Consider the following 12,786-nt stretch of genomic DNA (forward strand, 5'->3'; position numbering starts at 1 on the left):
CTCAGGGATTGAGGACTACAATTCCCAGGATGCTCCGCTCCTCCGCCAACGGGGAAGACGGGTCTCTTTAGTGGGCGGGTCCATGAGAGGTTCGTCAGAGGAGAGGAAGCCCAGCCAATGGGTGAGCCGGCCCGCATCGGAAGCTACGGTGATTGTGCCGAGGTGATTGGAATCTTTGGCGCCTTGGTTTCAGTGGTGGATGCGTGATGAGCGGGTACGCTGACCAATGAAAAGGTGGAAGGGCGGATCCAGAGTATGTGGGCGGGAAGAGGTGCTGACTAGCTGGCTGTTCACCCAATGAAAGGCAGAAGTCGTTGGAGGGGGTCGACCAAGGGGAGCAGAGGAGGGCGTGCGCGGCGGCGGAGCTTGTGTTATGGCGGAGCCGGTGAGGAAGCGGGGCCCGCGGTCCCGAGGTCGCGGCGTCGGCCGAGGGGCTCGGGGGGCTCGGGGGGCCCGGGGCCGGCGTCCTCGCTCCCAGCGGTCTCCAGCCCGGCGTACTCTGGATTCTGTGCTTGTGGACTTGGTCAGCGACAGCGATGAGGATATCCTGGAGGTCGTAACTGCGAGCGGTGCCGCGGACCCGGCTGAGGTTCCGCCCCCGGAACCCCCAGTGCCGGCCGCTCCTCGGGACGACAACGACAGTGACAGTGAAGAGGCGGACGCACCGCCCGCAGGACCCCCGCGGGAACTGGTCAGGCGGCGGCGGCGGCTGCTGCTGGATCCAGGGGAGGCACCGGTGGTTCCAGTGTATTCTGGGAAGGTACAGCCAGGTCCCCGGGGAGGGCTGAAGGGCTTGGGCGACCAGAGAGGGGCCAGGGGTTCGGGGGAGGGGCTGGATTTAGGGAGTGTTGAGGCTGGGGTTCTGGGGCTGGTCTTGTGGGGCTACACGGAAGCCAGGGGCTAGGTTATTGGAGGCAGAGAGATGCAGGGCACCTGGAGTTTCTCCAGACTGGGGAGGTGAAGGATTTTGGGGTGCGTTGCGAGTCTGGGTTGTGCTGCAGATTTGGAATTCCTAGGAGCTGTAGTCTTGGGGGCATAGGGCAGCTTGAGGGGCGGTGGTCTCTGAGGGTTCAGAGAGGACCTGAGACTGGGATTTGGGGCGTGTTGGATTTTGAGGTTGGGACCCATTGCTAAGGAAGCCCGGGAGCTGGGGTATTGGGGGCTGGGGCCTGTGGGGGTTCAGAGAGGACTAGGGGGCTCCAGGAGGCTGGGGTACCAAGATGGTAGGGTGAGCTAGGGGCCTGAGACCCTCTAAGAGTCTAGGGTAGAGGAGTAGCTGGCAACATAGTTATAAAGGAGAACTAAACCTGCCTTTTCAGAATGCCTCAGGGCAAGGGGGTACTGGAAGGTACTACAATTTTGGATCCTGGGGAAGCTGGACTCCCAGGGCCCCAGGAGAGGGCCATGGAGTCCATGTCCTTAGGGAAGACTCAGGAGCTGGGGTATTGGGGGCTGGGGCCTGTGGGGGTTCAGAGAGGACTAGGGGGCTCCAGGAGGCTGGGGTACCAAGATGGTAGGGTGAGCTAGGGGCCTGAGACCCTCTAAGAGTCTAGGGTAGAGGAGTAGCTGGCAACATAGTTATAAAGGAGAACTAAACCTGCCTTTTCAGAATGCCTTAGGGCAAGGGGGTACTGGAAGGTACTACAATTTTGGATCCTGGGGAAGCTGGACTCCCAGGGCCCCAGGAGAGGGCCATGGAGTCCATGTCCTTAGGGAAGACTCAGGAGCTGGGTGTCAGGGAAGAATCATCCCCAAGTTTTCCCCTTCTGTAGAGGGAGGACTTGGAACAGACCCTCCCACATTTTGCCTTTGCAGGTGAAAAGCAGCCTCCACCTCATCCCAGATCACCTATCCCTCCTGAAACTCTACCCGCCAGGGGCTGAGGAAGGTAAGAGAGGGCTTCCAGGGAGAGGCGCCCCGTGTTGGCTTCTCTGAGGAGACTTCCTGGAGTTTATATCTCTGCAGTTAGTTGTCTCCTGAGGCTCAGGGGAAAGGCATGGGAGAGGGGACTCCTGCATCCTCACCAGGAAAAAGTTCCAGACCGAAAAGGAGCTGAATTGTTAACCAGAAGGCACGAGAGCCGACTTACGAAGTTGTGTCAAACCACCCCCCTCCCTACTCTTACAGGCATAAGAATGTGTTAAAATACACAGATTTCTGGTGCCACCACCAGAGATCCTGATTCTGTAATCCTGGGAGGCAGGGAATGGGGAGGTGCTGGGAATCTGTGATATCTTGTTACCTCTGCAACAAGTTCTTTGGGAACATCTGGAGCCAGCAGGGTGTTCTTTGAGTCTTATCTGGGCTGCCCAGTCTTTGTCCTTCCCCACTGATGTCATTTTTGCAAACCATTCGAGGTCAGAGACTAGGAATCAAGTCTAATAAGGAAGTGATCCAGTGGGCAAAGGCAGACCTTGGACTAAGACTTCCGTACCATGAAGGAGTATGGTCAAATGATTAAGAGCAGATTTAGGAGCCCTCTGGCCTGGGTTTGAATCCCACTGTGTCTTCTCAATAGCTGTGAGACCTCGGGCAAATTACTTAATCTCTCAATACTCCAATTTCCTCTTCAGGAAAGTAGGGCTAATAGTGGGTATATGTCGAAGGATCTTGGTGAGAATTAATTAAAGGGAATGTATAGAGAGCCATCTCTTGCTATGTATATGGTTTAGGACAATACCTGGAATGTAGAAGAGCTATGTGAAAATTATCTCTATCCTTGCTACTCAAAATGTAGGCCCAGCAGTATTGGCTGTCCCCTGGGAGCTTGTTAGAAATGCAGACTCTCAGGACTCTGGCAGCTGCCATATTTAGCAAGGACAGGATTTTTCAAACTCAGCATTACTGACATTTTGGACTAGAAAATTCTTTGGCATTGGTTGCTGTCCTGTGCACGTACAAAGTTTAGCAGCATCCTGACCTCTATCCACTAGATGCCAGTAGCACACCCAAAGCTCCTCCGACTCTGCGTTGTGACAACCAAAACTGTCTCTCGACATTGCCACATGTTCCCCTGGAGCAAAATTGCCCTTGGTTGAGAACCACTGATCTGGGGTTTATCATCATTGTTTATTTTCACAGTATTTATGTTTATGGTTTATGATGATCTTTTATTAGTGGCAAACAAATGAAAATATGTTCTAGATAATACTTGGCTTCTTTTTATAAGAAATTTAAGTTAAAATGAGTGACTTAAAGAAAGATATTAAGCAAATAACAGTCATGCCCCTTGAGTCCTTTCCCACTATTATTCTGTGTGTTTTGGGGGCTCCACAGTCCCTTCCTTTCTGGGACCTTCTTGAAGCCTCCAGCTTGTTGCTCCTTGGCCTCCCCCTTCCCTCTCTTGGCTAACCCTCTTCCATTTTCTCCTTCTCTGCCCCCAGAGGTGGACATGGAAGATTCTAGCAGCCCCCACCCTGAGGATCCATTTCCAGGCTCTCCCTGGAAGAAGAAACTGAGGAGTAAGGATGAAGAAGAAGAGAAGAAAAAGATGTTTCTGTGAGTGAGGTCAGGGCATTTGGGCCCTGGGAGCAGGAAGGGAGTTGGAGGGGTAAGCTGAGGAAGGCAGGACCCTTGGGTGGCCTCAGAAAGTGTAAGAAGGGTTGAAAGGAGTTTTGAGGCTCAGGTGGGGAATGAAGCTCTTGGGAGAAGAGGTGGCCCACACTGGGGATGACAGGGGACCCTTTGGGACCACCTACGTGAGTGGAGTCTGAGATGCTAGTACTGCAGGTTAAGGGTGTGGGTCCAACCGAGACAGCTGTCTCTTCCTTGTCCTCTCTGGGCTTCTCTTTCCTCTTCTGTAAAGTGGGGGTAATAGTGGCACCTATTGCTGAGTGTGTAAGAATTGCTGAGTAGATCAAAAATAACACTTGACATATTAATATAATAAGTGTTCATTGGCCAGGCCCAGTGGCTCACGCCTATAATCCTAGCACTCTGGGAGTCCGAGGCAGGAGGATTGCTTGAGGCCAGGAATTTGAGACCAGCCTGAGTAACAGCAAGACCCCTGTCTCTACAAAAAATAGAAGAATTAGCTGGGCATGGTGGCACATGCCTGTAGTCCCAGCTACTTGGGAAGCTGAGGTAGGAGGATCACTTGGGCCTAGGAGTTTGAGGCTGTAGTGAGCTATGATGACACCACTGCATTCTAACCTGGGCGACAGAGTGAGATCTTGTTTCAAAAAAAAATTTAAAAAAAACAGTAAGTGCTCACTGTCTGTTGAATGTTATTGGACACTCACGTAGGAAGTAACTTACCTTAAAAGTGGGGCATTTTCCTCCCTGATATTTGGGTCATGTGAAAATAAAAATGATGTCTCAGGCTTTCCCTGTCCCTTACCTACCCCTGTCTTTTAGTAAGATGGATGTTACCCGAAGGTGCCCCCTCTTGATTCTGTGTGGCCCTCTGGTTCCTAGGGGTCCACAGCCTATGAAGAGAGGTGTGGGGCTGGGGCCTCTCCTTTGCCTCCAGCCTTCCCCTATCCTCTCTCCACAGGGATCGAGACACCTCTCCGTTGCCCCCAGCTCTGCCCCCAGCTCTGCCAAGGACCAAAAGCAGGAAGCATACTCGAGCACTCCAGAAATTAAGGTGTCACGGGCAGGGGCTCTGGCTGGGTGGGGAGGGGCATTGGGGAGGGTGGATGGCTGACTCCAGCTGACCCAAAATCCTGTCTGCACCCCAGGGAGGTGAACAAGCGCCTCCAGGATCTCCGTTCCTCCCTGAGCCCCAAGCAGCAGCAGGGCCAAGACCACCAGAGCCTAGAGGATGAGGTGGTCCTAGTGGAGGGGCCCCCCCTCCCAGAAACTCCCCGACTCTTCCCGCTCAAAATCCGGTGCCGCGCTGACCTGGTCAGATTGCCCGTTAGAATGGTGAGTGCCTGAGGCCCATGCGAGAAGGACCCCAGAGCTGCCTTTGGAGGGACTAGTGTCCAGCAGGGGTGTACTGGCGGAAGGGACCGTGTCCTCCTTTTCCCACCCTGCTCTCTGAGCTGCCCACCACTCTTAAGTCCCCCATTGTCTCTGTGCCTGCTGTTCCCCCTGCCTGCATTTTTCCTCACTCTCCCCTCTCTTTCTGGCAAACTTCCTGTCCATTCTTCAAGGCTCTGCTTAAGCATCCTGTCTTCTAAGAAGCTGTTTTTGGTCATCCCTCCCTAGGAGGAGTCCCCTCCATTCCTCCCTAGGACCCTTCCCTTGTGCTACCTTACTCTCACTGCATTGGACACAGCAGATGTCACTCAGCCATTCTGAGCTCCCCCAGCTTTGTGGCAAAGGCCGATAGTTTTGTAGGGATGGCCCTGGTTCAACACCAAGAATAACAGAAATGACCATTTATTGAGCACTAACCTTGCTGCAACTAAGCCCGAGGTTGCAGACAGGCAGCCCGTGGCCTTGTCAACAGCGTATCTGCTTCCTTTGCCCTGTAGAGTGCTTTCGAAATAAGTTTGCTGCCAGCTTTTGCATTGGGGGACTTCATACAAAGGTCTAGATTTCTGGCTTCGCTTAAAAACAGGAAGATACAGTCTCACTGGCTCCCACTTGTACCAATCAGCTGGAGCTGCCGAATAGCTCCCCTGTTTAGATGGGACATGTGGGTTCCAGTTTGCTGCAGTTCCCACCACTCCTTTGTTTCTCCTAACCAGTGGCTGTTCTATTTTTTTGTGTTATTCTCCTGAGCCCCTTACTGACACAATTTTATTCTGTCTTGCCAGGTAAATATGATGACACTCACAGCTGAGGAGCTTAGCAAGTACCTAAGGCCAGAAACTTGTGTTTGGGGTGGTGGTATGGGAGTGGGGGGGTGGGGAATGTCAAGGCAGAAAGGCCTTCTTTGCTTCATGTCCCCATCCCCAGTCGGAGCCCCTGCAGAGTGTGGTGGACCACATGGCCGCCCATCTCGGGGTGTCCCCAAGCAGGATCCTCTTGCTCTTTGGAGAGACAGAGCTATCCCCTACGGCCACCCCCAGGACCCTAAAGCTTGGCGTGGCTGACATCATTGGTGAGAGGGAAGCAGGGAAGCAGGGCCTTGAGGAGGCTTTTGCCAGGGGAAGAGGCTCTGGGGCAAGGTCCAGAGGGGGCCCAGCTTCCAACCCCCCACTTAGGCCTGGCTTCTCGGCCCTGCCTCCCACAGACTGTGTGGTGCTAGCAAGTTCTCCAGAGGCCACAGAGACATCCCAACAGCTCCAGCTCCGGGTTCAGGGGAAGGAGAAACACCAGATGCTGGAGGTCTCGCTGTCTCGAGTGAGTGGGAGAAATGGCTCTCCACACCCCTCACCCTTTCCTCTGTTGTCTCGTCTATCTTGTCAGTTAATGGAGGATGGATTCTTCCTAATCCTGACTCACTGGAGACACTGTCCTCTGTACTCTTGGGTTCCCATCCATCCTAGCTAGTGGAAAAGCCCATTGTTCCACTTCCCTCCCAACTGCTGGGAACCTCTGCTCTGGTCTGTGGCCCCTCGGTCTCCTGACTCCTAATGGTTAAAACAGAAAGGACCTTTGGACAGTAATCAAGCCATCAAAATATCAATGATGGCCACACATCTAAGTGCCAGTCCCTGTGCTGGGGAAAACTACTTCACATTCAGGATATTACTTAACTTCACAGCAATCTATATGGGAAAGCACTGTCGTTACCCTCATTTAGTGAATGAACACTAAGGAAATTGAGGTCTAGAGAGGTGGAGTAACTTGCTGCGTATGTTACAGCAGCTGTAACAAAATGCCACAATCTGAGTGGTTTAAAACAACAGAAATCTATTCTCTTACAGTTCTGGAGCCTAGAAATCTCAAAGCAAGGTGTCAGCAGGGCCTTGCTCCCTCTGAGACCCTGGGGAGAAGCCTTCTTGCCTCTTTGTAGCTTCTGGTGGTGGCCAGAGCTTCTTGGCTTGTAGCCGTATTACTTCACTCTCTGCCTCTGTCATCACATGGTGTTCTCCCTGCATCTCTGTTTCGCTCCTTTTTTCTTAAAGAGATGGGGTCTTGCTCTGTTGCTCAGGCTGGAGTACGGTGGCACGATCATAGCTCACTGTAGCCTTGAACTCCTGGCCTCAAGTGATCATCCCGCCTCAGCCTCCTGAGTAGCTGGGACTATAGGCACATGTCACTGTTTCTCTTCTAATGAGGACATAAGTCATAATTGGATTAGTGCCCACCCTGATCAAGTACGGCCTCATCTTAACTTGATTACATCTGCAAGGCCCTACTTCCAAATAAGGTCACATTCACATTTACCAGGGGTTAGGACCACAGGGTGTCTTTTTTGGGAGAAGTGGCTCAACCCCTAATAGTCTGCCCTCTAGCCTCCCAAAATACATAACCTTCCCACATGCAAAATATATTCACCCCATTCCAAAAATCCCCAAAAGTCTTAACCCATTCCAGCATCAACTCTAAGTCCAAAATCTCACCTAAATATTATTAACTCAAAAACTCTCAATCTTATCTTCTAAATCTGCGGTCCCTAACCCCTGGGCTGCGGACCAGTACCAGTCCACAACCTGTAAGGAAACACCCCTGCCTCCCTCCATAGTCCATGGAAAAGTTGTCTTCCATGAAACTGGTCCCTGGTGCCAAAAAGGTTGGGGACCCCTATTCTAAATCATTTAAATCAGTTATGGATGAGACTCAGTGTGGTCTGTCCTGGGACAAAATTCCTCTTCATCTGTGGACCCGTGAAATCTAGAAAACAAGTTATCTGCTTTTAAAATACAATGATGGGACAGGCATAGGATAGACATTCCCATTTCAAAAGGGACAAATAGGAAAGAAAAAAGAGTCACAGGTTCCAGGCTAGTCCAAAACCCAGCAGGGCGAATCCTATTAGATTTCAAGGGTTGAAAATAATCCTCTTTGGCTTTGTTCTGTCCTCTCGGCCCAGTGGGATGGTGGCCCCACCCTCTTGACCCAAAGAAGTCTTATTAGCCCAATCTCTGGGCCTGTGGCTCTGCCCTTTTTTCCTTCATTTTGTCCTGTCCCTGTCTCTTTAATTCCAGGCGGACAGTGTTTATGCTGGGATACAATTCTCAAAAACCTTACTGGTCTCCTGTGCATATCAAAGGGATCCACACCTTAGACAAAGATGAATTTCTGACTTTTGCTGACATGGTTGATTGGATCCCTTAAGTCGGCCATCTGATCTCTTTAGCAAAAAGCTACACTCTTGGCCCTCTTTCCAGAGCATACTCTCTGGCTAGGCTGAGAATGTTCCAAATCACCACGCACTGCTTCCTTTTTGCTTAACATCCTTCCTCTTGCATTTTGCAAATAAGCAATGAGGAGAAATCAAGCCGCACCTTCCACACTTTGCTTGGAAATCTCAGGTAGACATCCGGATTCATCACTTACAAGTTCTACTTTCTGCCACTGAACAGTAGAACATAATTCAGCCAAGTTCTCTGCCACTTTATAACAAGGATCAGTTTACTTCATTTTACTCCAGCTTCCAATAATATATGCCTTATTTCCACCAGAGACCTCACTGGAAACACCTTTAACGTTCATATTTCTAGAAACTTGTTCATGACGATATATATATATATTCTCTGAAGACCATAGAACCTTTCTCTGCAGCCCTTCTCTTTGTGAGCTCTCATCCAAATTGCCTTTAATGTCCATATTTCTACCAACAGTCTCTTCAGGGTACTCTAGGCTTTTTCTAACGTGCACCTCAAAATTCTTCCACCCTCTATCTGATTCTAAAGCCACTACCAATTTAGCTAGTTATTACAGAAGCACCATACTTCTGTGTTTTGTCTGCTGGAACAAAGTACCACAAACTGGGTGGGTTAAAACCACAGAAGTTTATTGTCTCATTGTCTGTAGAAGTCTAAAATTAAGTGTCAGCAAGGTCATGGTTTCTTACGACACAGGAGAAGAAAACTCAGTTTTTTCTATACTCTCAAAACATGCTTCTGACACCAGATGTATGGGGATTTTCCCCCATACACCAAGCAAGCCATCAGTTCTGCAGGAGATACCAGATGTCCTTTTAATTCAATTCTGACACTGTCTACCTGGAGATAGCAAGAGGCCACACAGGGCGAGGACTTAGTTCCACAAGACCACGCTGCCACCACTTCCCATGCCAATCGCAAGCCCCAGGTGATTTGACCAGTACATCTGACTGATTGGCTTTAAATCAGGGTTCCTACAGCCCTGTCCTTGGGTTTGACTAATTTGCTAGAGCTTCCAGCAGAACTCAGGGAAACAGTTACTGGTTTGTTATAAAGGCTCTTACAAAGGATACAGATAAGAGATGTGTAGGGTGAGGTGTGGGGTAAGGGGCAGAGCTTCCACATCCTCTCCAGGGACACCACCCTCCAGGCACATCCACGTATTCAGCTACGGGGAAGCTGTCTAAACCTAATCCTTTTGGTTTTTTATGAAAGCTCCATTATGTAGGTGTGATTGATTAAATCATTGGCCATTAGTGGTCAGCTGAGCCTTTAGAAGCCCTCTTCCCTGTCTGCTGAAAGTCCCACCCCTCAAATCCTGCCTTGGTCTTTCCATTGGCCAGCCCCCATCCTGAAGCGACCTAGGGGCTGCCAGCCACCAGTCAACCCATTAGCATCCAGAAAGACACTTAACACTTTGAAGATTCCAAAAGTTTAGGAATTTCATACCATGAAATGTATGGAGACCAGATATACGTTTCATAATATCACATGGTCCCTCTGAGACTCTGGGTAGAACCCTTCCTTGTCCGTTTCTAGCTTCTGGTGGTGGCCAGCAGCCGTTGGCACTCCTTGGCTTGCAGCTGCATCACTCCAGTCTGCGTCTGTCATCACATGGCTCTCCCTGTGTGTCCCTGTCTGTGTCTGTTGTACAAGTACACCAGCCATTGCATCAGCCCCCGTCCTAATCAAGTATGACCTCATCCTAACGCAGTTACATCTGCAAAGGCCCTATTTCCAAATAAGGTCATGTTCACGTTTACCAGAGATTAAGACCACAAGGTATCTTTTTCTTTTGTGTTTCACAAGGTATCATTTGGGGGGTGGGGCACAATTCAACCAGTATCACTTGTCTGAGGTCACACATCTAGTAAGCAGGAGGGCCTGGCCTCCAGCTCGGCTGTCTCACTCTAGAATCTGGACTGTCTTAATCACTGTGATATGTGCTTCCATTTTATAGTTGAGGAGATTGAGCCTTGAAGAACTTGCCTAACTCAGATCCTGCACCCCTGAACCTTGGGCTTGAGGACCCCACTCTATCTGAGGACCAGGCAGCCCAGAGGGATGAAGCGGTTCCTCCTGGTTCCCAGAAAGGGCTGTGCTGCCTTCTTAGTTCACTCATCTTTTCCTCCATGGGGCTCTGACTGCACTGATTCTGCCGCTTGTCCTCCCTGACCCGAGTTCTCTGTGCCTGCAGGATCTTCCCAGCCCCTGCATTCCTATTCTCACATCCACTTTTCTCTCCTAGGACTCGCCTCTCAAGACCCTCATGTCCCAGTATGAGAAGGCCATGGGACTGTCAGGACACAAGCTCTCCTTCTTCTTCGATGGAACAAAGCTTTCAGGCAGGGAGCTGCCGGCTGATCTGGGCATGGAATCTGGGGACCTCATTGAGGTCTGGGGCTGAAACCCCACACCCCATTTGGAGGCCCAGCCTGGACTTGGGGAGAACATCTCATGGGGCTGGCAGAAGCTCGGGTCAAACGTAGCTTTCAGCTGAAGCAAAATCAATGAGTGACCTTTGGCCCCCTCTCCTGCTGACCCTGGTTTCAAGCCGTTAACTATTTGGTTAGTTGTGTGGTTGTTGTTGCTGCCCCGGGTGGCCTGTTAGTCTCATTTGGGAGTTAGGAGTGATGTTTGTTTGAGGCACATAAACTGAGTGGTTCCTTGGCTTGCAGGAAAATAAATGATCACACACCCATTGGCTTAAGCATAAGCAGCTACTGAGATGCTCTTTTGAACAACAAAGGTACTGGATTCTTAGCCCTGGGTGTCCTCCTTGCCCCAAGCACCCTTTAGAGCCATCCTTTTAGTGTACTCTTCCTGGTACACGCATTTAAGGCATAGCTGAGCACGTTCAGTCGTTTTGTTTTGGATCTTGGGAATATGGTCCCATGCAAGGATTCTCTGGTTTTATGGCTTTCCCTTTCTTCACAACATTCTGTCTTTAAGCACTCAACCTAATACGTTAATTACTTATCTTCGATTATGAATGTAAAATACAATATTGTATGTGTGAATATGTGCTTTTAATGCACATAGTGGTGTTGTGCAATAGAACTTGTATTGTTTTCCCTCAGTATGTATTAAGATCTAGCCCTGTTGCCTATTCTAGACATGGGTCATTGCTTTAATCTGCCTCGTGGTACTCCACTGTGGCGTCGACTGCATTTACACACGTTGCCTTACGTGGTGGACACCTGGGTGCCTCCAACTCCTTGGCACCATATACAAGGCCACGATAAACATTCTTTTATCCGTGATTGTGTGAAAAATTCTCTGGCATACATTCCCAGGATGGGATTACAGGCCATGTAGGTTAATTTCTTTATGGTTTTCCAAATTTTTCTTTAGAATAGTGATTGACCCACTTAGGGCTTCCTCTTTCTCCTAATTTTCTCACTGGCACTTGGCATTGCCCAACTTTCTAACTTTTGCCAGTCTGATGGGTATAAAGGGGCACTGTGCTGTGTGCTGTAATGTACATTCATCTGATCACCATTAATTTGTGGGGTTTTTTCACCTGTCAGCCTTCCTGGTTTCTCTTTCTGTGACCTGCTTATTTTCTCCTGGGGGCTTCCTGTCATTTCTGGTTTATTTTCAGGCGTTGCTCGTATATTCCTGGGGAATTGCAAATAACTCTTGGAATGGAAATTTGTTTGTGTATCTGGGGCTGTCCTTCACCAAACAAATTCTTAACTTTAACATAGATGATTTAACTATTTTGTCATAAAATTTGTTGCTGTTTGATTTCTTATTTAAAAGTTGTTAAGGTACTTTGACTTTGCATTTTCTTCTGTTAGCTCATTAGTTTTTCCTTCCATATGGAGGCCACTAAATAGAGCTGAAGTCCAGCTAGTGCCCCCTGGGGTGGTGCATTAGCTGCGTCTGCTCTGAGTGGTCAAACACTTGTTCTGTTTGGTTGATGCCAGGCTATACTAGTTGCTAAACATTGAACATCACTTTTAAACTATTTGAAATGCACCTTTATGAGACCTTTTTTATACTCTTTACCATATAAAGAGCCAGTTTTCTCAGTACTGTCTACTAAAAAAGCCATTGATCTTCCACGGATATGTGGCATAATTTTAGCAATAGTATATCAACTTCTTAAAAAATGTTTTTTATTGGAATGTGGCATTCCTTTGAATTTTATAACATTTAAATAATCCATGATATGGTATAGCTGTCCATTGTTTCAGTTCTTTTATGTCCATTAATAAATTTGAACACATTAAAATTATGTATTCAATCTCAACAGAATAAATGCAAATACATTCAACTTGTGTATACTTGAGGATTTCTGTGTTTGTGGTGTTCATATGACACCTCTCTAATATCCTTGTGGCAGAGACCATGAGTTATTCCTTCATATCTATTCTTTCTCCTAAGGTAATAAAACCTGTACTTTTTGGTGGGTTTTTTTTTCTGAGACAAAGTCTCGCTCTGTCACCCAGGCTAGAAGTGCAGTGGTGCGATCATAGCTCACTGTAACCTCAAACACCTGGGCTTAGGCAATCCTCCTGCCTCAGCCTCCCGAGTAGCTGGGGCTACTGCCATGTGCCACCATGCCTGGCTAATTTTTACATTTTTTTGTAGAGATGGGGTCTCATTCTGT

At 49.0% G+C, this 12,786-nt stretch overlaps 1 protein-coding gene across 2 annotated transcripts; it reads left to right on the forward strand.

Moving 5' to 3' along the window:
* NFATC2IP (nuclear factor of activated T-cells, cytoplasmic, calcineurin-dependent 2 interacting protein) lies at positions 1-12,398 on the forward strand. 2 transcript variants are annotated; one of them, XR_001137237.1, is made up of 8 exons: positions 1-760; positions 1,816-1,888; positions 3,384-3,498; positions 4,496-4,588; positions 4,683-4,869; positions 5,709-5,995; positions 6,128-6,237; positions 10,417-12,398. XR_001137237.1 is itself a non-coding variant. In XM_012639168.1 (8 exons), the coding sequence occupies exons 1-8, from the start codon at positions 374-376 to the stop codon at positions 10,573-10,575; spliced, it is 1,269 nt and encodes a 422-aa protein (XP_012494622.1). In that variant the 5' UTR covers positions 1-373; the 3' UTR covers positions 10,576-12,398. The 2 variants fall into 2 exon arrangements, 1 of the variants encoding a protein (XP_012494622.1); XM_012639168.1 differs by having other exon boundaries at positions 5,851-5,995.
* Positions 12,399-12,786: the final 388 nt, after the last annotated feature.

This window comes from Propithecus coquereli, unplaced genomic scaffold, assembly GCF_000956105.1.
Source record: "Propithecus coquereli isolate 6110/MARCELLA unplaced genomic scaffold, Pcoq_1.0 Scaffold137, whole genome shotgun sequence".
NCBI classification, from domain to species: domain Eukaryota; kingdom Metazoa; phylum Chordata; class Mammalia; order Primates; family Indriidae; genus Propithecus; species Propithecus coquereli.